The sequence below is a fragment of the Colobus angolensis genome, unplaced genomic scaffold (genome assembly GCF_000951035.1).
Source record: "Colobus angolensis palliatus isolate OR3802 unplaced genomic scaffold, Cang.pa_1.0 Scaffold182, whole genome shotgun sequence".
NCBI classification, from domain to species: Eukaryota; Metazoa; Chordata; class Mammalia; order Primates; family Cercopithecidae; genus Colobus; species Colobus angolensis.
Window position 1 is genome coordinate 2,557,070 of NW_012114955.1, and position 12,806 is coordinate 2,569,875.

Sequence of the window (12,806 nt, forward strand, 5' to 3'; positions counted from 1 at the left end):
GAGACAGGGTATCACTATGTTGGCCAGGCTGGTCTTGAACTCCTGACCTCAAGTGATCTGCCTGCCTTGGCCTCCCAAAATGCTGGGATTACAGGCCTGAGCCACCGCCCCTGGCCTCAGTTTATTTTTCTAAGTGGTGAAGTTTTGCTGGAGATAAAAAGGAAGGAGGGTAATAATTAAGAAAAACAATCTCTGGCTATAGTTAATATTTCAAGATAGGCACATTCACACTGATACATATAAAGTACAAATGCAGGCAGGATTTTTGGTAAATCTTACAGAAAAAAACCATGTACAGTAAAAAAAAAAAAAAAAATTTAAAATGAACTTTTATCTTTTAAATTTTTCCCCTTGTCTGAAACTTCTTAGAATCATAAAATGTTAAAATTGAAAAAGACTGCTGGGCATGGTGGCTCATGTCTGTAATCTCAGGAGTTTGAGACTAGCCTGGGTAATGTGGTGAAACCCTGGCCACATCTCTACAAAATAAACAAAAATTAGCCGAGTGTGATGGCACATGCCTGTTGTCTCCCTGTTGGGAGACAGAAGCAGGAGGATTTCTTGAGTCCAGGAGTTCAAGACCAGCTTGGACAACATGACTAGACCTTGTGTCTACTTCTCCCATGCCCCGCCAAAAAAAAAGAGTATTTATAAGTGCTAAGCATAGAGTAGATACTCAGTATATAAAGTTGTTTGGCATGGAATAGATAATAAATGTTGGTTATCCTAAATTTAAAAGAAAGTTGTTTACTTAACAAGTAAGTCACTGTTAGCTCAAAGTGTGCCATTGTGAAATTTTAAAAAGATTCCTCTTCCAGGTAGACATAGTCCCATGGGTACATTGGAGAATAGAGTGAAGGCTGGATTTAGCCTCCCTTAGACACTTTGCCTGGAGCTCTTGTGCAGTAAGCAATCTGTACAGCTGTGCAGCGATTCCAAATACAGTATTAATTTGCTTCTCTTTTGAAATTCTTACAGATCCTGAAATGTATATAGGAGTAGGACTGTACCACATGTTGTAGCCACCTAAGTCAGAATTCTTGGATCATTTTCTCTGATTCAGTAGTTCTAATTGTTAAATATTCATAATTGTTTTAGATATATCATTTTTGAATGTAATCCATTTCATATTGGCACCATCTTTTTTTTCTTCATTTCGATTTTTATTTAATTTTTATACCTTTTGCTTTGAGAACTGTAGATTCATTTGCAGTTTTAAGAAATAATATTCGCTGGGTTCTGTGGCTCATGCCTGTGATCCCAGCACTTGGGAGACTGAGGCAGGTGGATCATTTGAGCCCAGGAGTTTGAGACCAGCCTGGGCAACATGGTGAGACCCTATCTCTACAAAAAACACAAAAATTAGCCAGGTGTGGTGGCACACACCTGTAGTCCCAGCTACTTGGGAGGGTGAGGTAGGAGGATTGCTTGAGCCCAGGAGGTGGAGGTTGCACTGAGCCAAGATCATGCCACTGCACTCCAGCCTGGGTGACAAAGTAAGACACTGTCTTTAAAAAAAAAAGAAAATAAATAATACTGAGAGATCCATATACCCTTCCCTAGGCAGTTTCTTGGAATGATAACATCCTGTTACTACTGTACAATAACACAACTAGGAAATTGACTTTGATACCATCCAGTGACCTTACTCAGATTTCATCAGTTTTACATGTACTTGTGTATGTGTGTGTGTGTATACCATATTCTGTACAATTTTATTTTGTGTTAGATTCGTGTGGCCACCACAGTCAAGATACAAAACAGTTCCATCACAAGGCTCCCTGGTGGTACCCTGATACAGCCACAGCCACCTTCCCTGGCAAACCCCTGGTGACCACTAATCCTGTTCTCTAAAATTTTGTCATTTCAAGAATGTTATGTGAGTAAATCAGTATGTAACCTTTTGACACTTTTTTTCCCCCTATTGGTTGCATGAATCAGTAGTTCATGGTTGTACCACAGGTTTAACCATTCATTTCGCTGAAGGACATTGGGATTGTTTCCATGTTTTGGCTATTGTGAATAAAGCTGTTAGGAACGTTTGTGTACAGGTTTTTGTGTGGACGTAAGTTTTCATTTCTCTGGGGTAAATAGCCAAGAATGTAATTGTTGAGTTGTATGGTAAGCATATGTTTACCTTTGTAGGAAACTGCCATACCGTCTCTCAGAGTATGTGTGTATCATGTTACATTCCTCCCAGAAAAGTATAACTCATCCAGGTCCTCTGCATCCTTGCCACCATGATCAGTCTTGGTAAAACACTTTGGCAACTACTGTTAACTAGTCTCTCTCGTTTTAAGAAAATCAGAACTGATTGACTTCTTACATGTATCTTCAGGTTCTCTAGAATGAGACCTTTGGTTACTTATATCAGTTTGACTTGGCAATTGGCCCTTAAATATTTGGAGGAATTCACCAGTGAAGACATCTAGTATTCTTAAATCTTTTACACAATACTTCAATTTATATTTTTCCATCAATATCTATATTAATCATTTTCTATATCCTTCATCTGAATAAGACAGATACTTTAATGTTCTTCTGGTTTTCCTTCTCTCAGCCTCTCTTCCTACCCTTATAAATATTCCTGTTGATAGCATCTGAGATTATAGTTTTGAATGTTAGTAATGTTTTTTCCCCAGTCAGTGCATATTTAGACTTAAAAGTTTTGCTGGTTTCTCTGCTTACTCTTTTCTTGCGCCTTGTTATTCTTCCATTAATTTTTTTAAAAAACAATCCAGATATGTATCTTTGAGTAATTCTTTCATCAGAAGTCTGAAGGAAGCAAACTTTTTGGGTCCTTGCATATAAAAAAAGTCTTTATTTCACTCTCCTTCTTGAGCAGGAGTTGGAGTAGGCATAGAATTCTAAATGTAAAAGTATATCCAAGTGTCCCAGGACAATTTGTTGAAAAGACTATTTATTCTCCACTGAATAGCCTTGTCACCCTTGTCAAAAAATCAATTGACTATGGATATTAGGGTTTACTTTTGGACTCTCAATTCCATTCATTTAATCTGTATGTCCATCCATATGCCAGTACCACAGTTTTTGAATACTGTATCTTTGCAGAAAGTTTTGAAATTAGGAAGTATGAGTCTTCTTTCACTTCTTTTTCAAGATTGTTTTGGTATTCTGGGTTTCTTGCTTTTTTCCCTCTGAAGTATAGGATTAGCTTGTTCATTTTGGCAAAACAAACAAAAAGGTAGTTGAAATTTTAATATGGTTCGATTCTCTTTTGTGTCAACTTTTTAATAGACTTTTCTATAATATTTCTTCATGCTTGGGTCTTAGTTTTATGCTCATTCACCTTTATCTGTGAGTCCTAGTTAGCTTTGCTGTGAGTGTTACGTCTGTTTATTGCAGCATGTCTCCATGGATTGTGGATAGGGATGGAATAAGCAATGAGATGAAGTGTAGTAGTTGCCAGGCTTCTTCAGTGTGACTGTTCCCTCTTCTGCCTGGGTGTTAATATCCCCACAGGGTTCTACCTTCTCTCTCTGATCCCAGTGTTCACACTCATTGTTCTAGCTGGAGAGTGACACCTTTGTTGTTTTTGCCACTGTTCCCATCTGGGAACAAACACCTCTGTTATATAGTGCTTGACTCAAAGAGGTAAATGGCTGGGAGGGGTTAACCTGCTATGTAACTTCTGTGCTACGCTCCAATCACTTAGGCTGTAAATGTTTAAAATGGTTTCACTTCTTCCTGCTGTCTTTTACCTTGGGGTTTAGTTGACTCTGAGAGTTGGTCCCTCCACTTGCCCTGGTCCTCTGCTCTTGGTGTGTAGGACTGTGGTGTCTTCTTTAGTCTGATTGTACCCGCTTTTCATCGTCCAGTGATTCCTCATAGTATTAGTCCACTAAGGGCATTTCTTGTTTTCTTTTAATTATGGTTTTTTTTAATGACTTTTTTTGTTATTTGGGAGATTTTAAGGGAAGGTGAGCTTGCTCACAGTGTGCTCAGCCTACCATTTTAATTCAGCCAATGACTATGTTATATTTATAGCAAAGTAAACGTAGTAAAAAAGAGAAAAAAATTAAAAACTAGCAGAAAATAAAATATTGATGAAATCATTGAAGAAATTATTATTATTATTTTTGTGGAGACAGAGTCTCGCTCTGTCGCCCAGGCTGGAGTGCAGTGGCATGATCTTGGTTTACTGCAACTTCCGCCTCCTGGGCTCAAGCACTTCTCCTGCCTCAGCCTCCCAAGTAGCCAGGACTACAGGCGCACGACACCATGCCCAGCTAATTTTTTTTGTATTTTAGTAGAGACGGGGTTTCACCATGTTGGCCAGGCTGGTCTTGAACTCCTGACCTCAGGTGATCTGCCTGTCTTAGCCTCCCAAAGTGCTGGGATTACAGGTGTGAGCCACCACACCTGGCCTATGTTTTTGTTTTGAAGAGTCTAAGCTATCACTTAGGAAGGTTGGCACTTTGCATATATAAAAATTAAAACTTCAATGAATGAAAGTTCAGACCAATAATATATTTATATGGAACTGGAGAGGCATATATTTATTTAAAAATTGAATAAGTACATTTGTGTTGGCGTAACACTGTTATGGTGCTAGTTTCTCTTTTTTCTGCTCTTTGGGTGAAAGAATAAAACGGGTTCTGAAGTCATTGCCTGCCTTGATTGAATAACTTCAGCAGAGTCAACAGGAGTCTGTGCATACAAACTTATGCTGGTTGCTGAGAGAGAGACATGCCAAAGATGTTTGACAGAAGTCCTGAGAAAACATTAAAAGGGTTTTTTATTACAGTTTTGGTTTGTTAATTATTTTTGGGTTTTTTTTTTGTTTTTGAGACAGAGTCTCGCTCTGTCACCCAGGCTGGCTGGAGTGCAGTGGCGCGATCTCGGCTCACCACAACCTCCGTCTCTTAGGTTCCAGTGATTCTCCTGTCTCAGCCTCCTGAGTAGCTGGATTTACCAGGCACCTGCCACCATGCCTGACTAATTTTCATATATTTTTAGTAGAGATGGGATTTTGGCATATTGGCCAGGCTGATCTCAAACTCCTGGCCTCAAGTGATCTGCCTGCCTTGGCCTCTTAAAGCGCTGGGATTACAGGCATGAGCCACCACGCCAGGCCTGGTTTGGTAATTTTTAATGTTATTCCTTCAGTGTTACTCCAAAGTAGTTTTTTGTATTTTTCCATTGTAAAATCATATATCCTAGAATTTATGGATAACATAAAAGGGGTAATAACCTCAAGCCCAATCATAACCAGTGTTAAGACTTTGGTATGTTTCTTTCCAGTATTTTTTTATAATCTCTTTTTAAAAAAATTAAAATAATACAGTATTGTTTTTCTTCCAGTCTAAAAGTAATGCCTACTCACAGAGCTTGGAAAATAAAGACCATCATAAAGGGGAAAAAACAAAAATAATGTATTAGAACCATCCAAAGATAACTACAGTCAAATACATTAATTTGATGTAATCTTTCCTGTATTTTTTCTGAATATATAAAAATACTTTTTTCTTTACTAAAATGGTGTCATACTTAATACTACTTTGTACATTGTATTTTTCATTTGCAATATATTGTGAATGTTTTGTCATATTAATAGTTTTGTATATACTCTTTAGTGGTGTGTAGATATGAGCATATTTAAGTATGTTTATTTAGCATACTTAACCATCCCCTGTCACTGGACATTGAAAGTGTTTCTAATTTTTTACCATTATAAATAATACCATAGTTAATATCTTTGTCCATACATCTTTCCATGCATCTATGATTGTTTCTTTAGGAATAGATTCCTAGAAGTGGAATAGCTGGGTCAAAGGGTATGTACATTTTAACGCTTTTGATACATAAAAATGTCAAATTTTAAGCTAATCACTTGTTATATTCTGTCCTGTATTGCTAATTGTTTTATGTGTCTGTCTTGTCTCCCTAATTAGAATGTAAACTTAATGACAAGGGAGGTTTCTTATATATTTAATGTATCCTTTGACAGTGTGGTTTACAGTTTTGGACTCTGGAGTCATCTCAACACATACTGTATTGATTTAAAACAATGGTTCTCTAGACTGTTGAATGTCATAAACCTGTACACTAAAATATATATGTACTTATATTTATCCATATGTGTATATTTAGAGTAGAGATGGGCTTACAAATTTTCAGTTTTTCCACGAGAGAATATTAAAAAGAAAACCAACTACCATTTTCTTATCAGCATCATTTCATAAAGTAAAGAATATTTAACAACAAAAAGGTTCTAATCTCTGAAAAAAGGGCAGGCCTTTAAACGGAACATTTTAGCTTTTTGAAAAACGTATTGCCTTGTCCATATTTTTCTCATTTTGTGTTGGACTGGTGAATCTTCACCTTAGCCTAGCAGTTGTCAGTAGACCAACATTAGGGAATCACTGATTTAAAAGGCTTAGAATATTAAAAGATAAATCCTTTTGCAAAATAAATAATTCTTCCCCTTGTCCATGAGTCTGTATTCTCTACAAACTTAAGTACAAATGTGCAGGTGATGCCATTTCATTATACAGAATTGGTATATATCTATGTACAAGTTCTGTAGTAAGCAAACTAGACCCTGCTGATGGACATCTGAATATATATTTCCAGTTGCCAAAAATAAAAACTGTTCTTTTTCTAGGGAATTTAAGACAGGATAAATATGGTGTAGTGGAAAGAGGCAAGTTTTTAGAGTCAGAAGGCCTCGCTTGAATCCTGGCTGTAGCATTAAGTCATTTAATTTTCCTTTAGCTTCCAGGCTTGAAACATTAGGATGATACTATCTTCTTCAAAGTGTTTTGGTAGCTCCTATTACAGCAGTTCCTTCACTATCATGTAATTATTTGTTTACACATCTGCCTTCCTCATGAGACCATGGGCTCCCAAGAGCAGGAGTCATGTCCTTGTTTTGCAATCTCAGGTCCTAGCATAGGGCTTCAGGCATAGCAGATGCTAAATAAAATGATTGTTGAATCAATACAGGATTGTTGTGAGAATTATATGAGGTAATACATGTGAAAGCTCTTTGTAAACCCTAAACATTATACAAGTGTTAATTGTTTTTATTGTCAATAACAGCTATCTTTGAGAGCTATCAAAACTTTGGGAAAAGAGAAAATTACCCCATTTAACAGTTCCATTAATTTATTAGGTTTTTCTTCTATTTTATAAGAAAACATATTTTAATTGAGGTTAACATGGAGGTAATTTGCTTCCTGGGAAGGCAGATGAGCCCCTTCCCTCCTTTCCCCTGTGGAAGTGCCAAGATATTAAATGTTTGTTTAATTTAGTTGCTGTTTTAAAATTTAATTATAGTAGGGTCAGCTTACTTCATATTTAAAGAATGGTGCCCATTGCTTTATCTTCTTAACCATATAATTAATATAACCTTGAAGGGAACAGGAGCCTCTGTTATGTCCAGTTAGTTTCAGAGCTCCATTTTGAAATTAACTGACTTAAAAATGTCATCATTTCTAATCTGTTCATAAAGCTCCTGGTGAATTTTTGCCACAAGATGGCATTGGTGATTATTGAGTGCACATACTATTGAACCAGAATTCTGAAAAACGGTTCACAAAATTGTATTCTTTTGGGGGTAAGAGTTGAAAACCTTCATCACTGCTTATATGTTAATTTAATTTTGACTTCCAAAACAGGGTTAAATGCTACTTTACATCACTTTCTTTCTGTATTCAAGTATTGTTTTGTTTCCTGTTTTTCTGTCTTTATAACTACAGTGACTATGTATTATTTGCCATGTGTTGTATGTGTCTGACTTATTGCTGATAATTGTGGTAACAGGTAAGAAGAAAATACGATGGGACCCAGTTAGGAGGCGCTTCATTCAGTCCTGTCCCATCATAAGGATCCCTAACAGGTTTTTGAGAGGTGGGTGATAACTAGCAAGAGATCTGTGCTTCATATGGGTTAAAGGGAACTTTGAATGAATTTTCTAAACTCAAAATTCTGGTTTTTAAAAATCATCTAGCTAATGAAACAATTGGAATAAGAAAAATCTAGAACTTAATTTTAAACCTGTTGTTGGCCACAATTGGGCTTGTAATTGTAAGTGTCAGGGAGTTAGAATCACTTACTGTATTATTAGATAGTAGAGATAAATCATCTCTCTGATGAAAATGGTATTCCACAGTAGCCATATTAGAAAGAATTTTGAGTGAATAATCTATAAAATATGGATGTGGGAAAGAATTTTCTAAATATGATTCTAAGGAAGAAGTAAAAGATTATGTGATGGTATAAACTAAAAAACCTCTTATGTCAAATGTCATATATTAAAAGATAAAAAAGAGAATTATTTGTAACAAAGGGGTAATATGAATATATAAAGAGTTCTTATAAACCAAAAGGTTAAAAACAAATGCCCACTAGAAAAATAGGTAAAAGGATATAGAATTATCAGTTTGTTAAAAAGAAGTGCCAATAATTACGAACAAATATTTTTACTATTATTATAAACACAACAATTAAAACAATAAGATATTTTTACCTATTAGATGAGCAAAGACCAAAAATAAGAATACCTAATGTTGGCAAGGGTATGGGAAGATAAAGCTCATATATTGAAGGAAGTGTAAATTTTATACAGCTTTTCTGAAACCAGTTTGGTAATATGTATTAAAAACCTTAGAAATGTTCATACCCTTTGACCTAGCAGTTTTTACTTTTAGAAATGTTGCATTCTTTCTACTTTTTATTTTTTCTACTAAAACATACTCCATACTGAAAAAAGAAAATCTCAAAAGAGGGTTGAAAACTGATTCACACTATTTTTCTAGATACAACAAATTGTCACACAAGCATACTTAATGTTGTACTTTAGACTATATTAAATTATTTACAACCCAGTGTATCTAATTTTAACTGGAGTTTTTTGTTTAACCTAGGAAAAAATCCTGCAACTGCTATAGATGTTTCTATATCTAGTTCCTAACCTATTTTTGGCACCCGAGCTCCAGATCATGCATAAAATCAGCCGTAAAATGGGTCAAGATAAGATCCTGAAGATAGTGTACCACCTTTTAGCATGAGTAAATTTTGTTAGTAAAAATTAAGGGCCAGGCTGGGTGGCTCATACCTGTAATCCCAGCTCTTTGGGAGGCCAATGTAGGCAGATTGCTTGAGTCCAGGAGTTCAAGACCAGCCTGGACAACATGGTGAAACCCTGTCTCTATAAAAAATACAAAAATTAGCCGGGCATGGTGGTGCACACTTACAGCCCCAGCTACTTGGGAGGCTGAGGTGGGAGGATCACTTGAGCCCAGGACGCAGAGGTTGCAGTGAGCCATGATTGTGCCACTGCATTCCAGCCTGAGCGATAAAAGTGAGACTTTTCTCAAAAAAAAAGAAAAAAATTAGGTGATTTTAGTATTATATGACAGGAAAGCCATTGTACACACATGGCCAAGCAGGCATGTCTAATTCTATAGCATTTTTTCTTTTTTCTATTTATAAATTAGAATGCCAATTTCCCAGTTTCCAATGAGAAATCTAACTTGTGCTGAATAAAGCATAAATTAAACTTCATTTAATTATATTAATAATTATAATTATGCATACTAAATATAAGCATAATTAAGGAATTGTTTAGGATATACAATTCAACATAATGATATAGAACATGTAAACATAAAAAACAAATAGTGACATAACAGGTTGTTTCTGTATGGTGGGGATTTTATTTTCTTTTGTATGGTGTTTGTTTTTCAATTTTTTGATTGTGGAAAAAAAAATTGCACAGGTAAGTTTTATAGCATTGGTTATTTGTAAGCCCTCAATAGCCTCAATCAGTGGTTGAGAAGGGTGGCCTCTGACAGTACTGGAATTGAGGTGGGAGTTAACTCAGCATCAGCAACATCAGGATCACTAACTAGTGGCCTTCTTTTAGTTCTCACCTTCTTTAACCTCTAAGTAGTGTTTGAGGCTGTTGACTACTTGCCCTTCTTAAATTTTTCTATTTTTTTGGGTTGCTGTACTGTATAGTTCTAGATGTTTTCTTCCTGCCTCTTTGATTGTTCATTCTGTTTCCTTCACTAGCTTCTTTCTTCCTGCCCCCTCAAGGTGGGTATTGCTCCAGTGTTCTGTCCTCTCCATTATCTCCTTTAGTTGTCTCATCAACTTTCACAGGCTTAACTCTCTTCGTTTGTTTGTTCGTTCATTCTTTCATTCTTTCAGTATTTCTTGATTGCTTCCTATGTACTGTGCTAGCCTGATAATCTGAGTAATAGAGAATCAGGTAAACAGACAATTACAGAATAATTTGAGTATAATTATTTGTGGTAAGTGTTCTGATGAGGTAGCATGCTATGGGAGCACACAGGAGAGGTACCTGACTCAACTTGGCTGGAGGAGGGTGACAGAGGAGTGGCCATGAGGATGACGTCAGAAGGAATGTGCTTAAAGGCTGAGTAGGTATCAGCAAAGGAGGGTTGGATCCTCTCAAACCGTGGGGATCAGGCAGCTTGAGTAAAGGCATTTAGGCAAAACAGGCCATGGTGCTTTTAGAGACCTAGAGAAAGTTCAGCACAGTGGGAAAGGGGTGGACAAAAGAGGCTGGAGAGGGCCCAGACCAAGTGGGCACCACCCAAGTGGGGTTTTCAGGATCAGATTTGGTTTTTTAGCTAGTGAAGAAATTTAATTAAAGGCTAGTTATGAGATTATTACAGTTATCAGTATGCAAGATAGAGACTGAAATGAGGTAGTTGTAACAGGAATGGAGAGTAGGGGCTGGGCATGATGGCCTGCACCTGCAATCCTAGCAGAGTGAAACCCTATCTCTCTACATACACACACACGCACGCATGTACAATTAGCCAGGTGTGGTGGGGGCATGCCTGTAGTCCCAGCTACTCGGGAGGCTGAGGCAGGAGGATTGCTTGCACCTAGGAGTTTGAGGCTGCAGTGAGCTATAATCATGCCACTGCATTCCAGTCTGGGTGAAAGAGTGAGGTCCTGTCTCATTAAAAAAAAAAAAAAAAAGTAGAGAATTGATTTGACATATAAGGAAGTGGAAATGAAATTAGATGTAGATTTTAGGCAAAGGATAGTAAATTCAGTTTAGTCTCTTCAACCAACCAATAATAGCATTAATAGCATATCCTTGAACACTCGGTCCAAGAGTATTTCCAGGGAATCTTCCTTGGCAGGCCTCTCCCCTCTTTGTCCTGATGGCAGCCTCCGTGTACCTACCTATATCATAGCACTTATTGCACTGAACTGTAGTTGTTTACTTGGCTCTGCCTCCCATTAGACTGTAAGCTCTGTAAGGGCAGGGACAATCGGACAGTGCCTTTCATATCTTTACTCCAGTTTGTAGGATAGTGCATGTAGCAGTTATATCATATGTATTTGAGTTGAATTGAAGTATTGTAAAGGCCACTGTCAGAAAATAGGATGGGACTAACATTTTATTTTGTTCTCAACTTCTCTCTTGTATTGGTGACAGTGAACTAATGAATTGTTGAGAACATGAAAATGCTATTGTTTAATGCTTCAATAGGTTGTCTGGTTTTGTTTGTTTGTTTTTAATTATACTTTTGAAATAGCCACTTTCAAGCCCCATATTTTGGAATTCTTTATATCACCTCTCTTGGTTCAGACTGTAGACAGTTTATGTCATAGGGCCCATTTTCTGTCACTAGATTCCTTCACTAGGTCCTACATCTTCTCTAAAACATATTTCTACCCATTAAAATTGTGGTGTAGTGAAAACAGTAATGGTATAATGAAAACAATGGTTTTTATTATAAAATGGCAGACTTAACATACCCATTTACCTTCCCCTACTTCTCAGATGTCATTGGAAATGACAAAACAAACATAAGACAGAGAATAAATCACTGTAATTTAAAAAAAAAAAGAAAAGAAAAGGGAGACTTTGAAACTAGATTACTTGTGTCTGAATCCAGGCTCTGCCCTTTAGCAACCGTATGACCTTGGGCAAGTTGCTTATTCTTTTTTTTGTCTCAGTTGCCTCATCTGTAAAATTAGAATGATGATAATAGTATCTGCCTCCTAGAGTTACTGTGAAGATCAAGAGAGACAGTATGTACAGAGCACTTAGGAGAGTTTCTTTACATATAGCAAATGTTGAATTAATGTTCGCTATCATTATTGTTATTATAATGCCAGAAGTTTTTAGAAATTTTAGGGTACTGGAAAACAATTGGAATTATATCGATGGAGGAACCATCACAGAATAAAGTGCAACCCAGAATAGATGCTCCTGTTGCATGGTAGAGGTCAGAGAGTGTCTTAATAGGGCTCTTTTCTTAAACTCTAAGCATAGAGGCAGCAAGTGTAGGAACATGGAGCAGTTTCGGGGGAAAGTGGAATATCAGGGCAGGTAATGAAAAAATTGCCTTCAAAACAGTTACTTCCCCTACTACTTCTCTCCCTTCATATAAAGCACCCTAGCAGTGGCATTAGTTCCAGGATAAGGCCATGAGAACAGTTCGAGGAAAGTAGATTTGCCTTGGGGAGGATTGGGCAGGCACTGGATTAAGACTGGAGGAAGAAGGCGGGGCGTGGTGGCTCATGCCTGTAATCCCAGCATTTTGGGAGGCTGAGGTGGGCGGATCACGAGGTCAGGAGATCGAGACCATCCTAGCTAACATGGTGAAACCCCATCTCTACTAAAAATACAAAAAATTAGCTGGGCATGGTGGCGGGTGCCTGTGGTCCCGGCTACTCAGGAGGCTGAGGCAGGAGAAGGGCGTGAACCTGGGAGGCGGAGCTTGCAGTGAGCCAAGATCGCACCACTGCACTCCAGCCTGGGCGACAGAGCAAGACTCCGTCTCAAA

The 12,806-nt window shown here is 37.3% G+C and overlaps 1 protein-coding gene across 2 annotated transcripts in view; it reads left to right on the forward strand.

Annotated features, from left to right (window-relative positions):
* Positions 1-12,806, forward strand: part of KLHDC10 (kelch domain containing 10) — a 58,350-nt gene that overhangs the window by 10,939 nt on the left and 34,605 nt on the right. The window contains exon 2 of one of the 2 annotated variants that reach the window (XM_011939596.1): positions 7,789-7,875. The exons of the other annotated variant lie outside the window; for it this stretch is intronic. Coding sequence (XP_011794986.1) covers positions 7,789-7,875 — 87 coding nt within the window. The remainder of the gene's footprint in view (positions 1-7,788; positions 7,876-12,806) is intronic. 2 annotated transcript variants of the gene reach the window in all.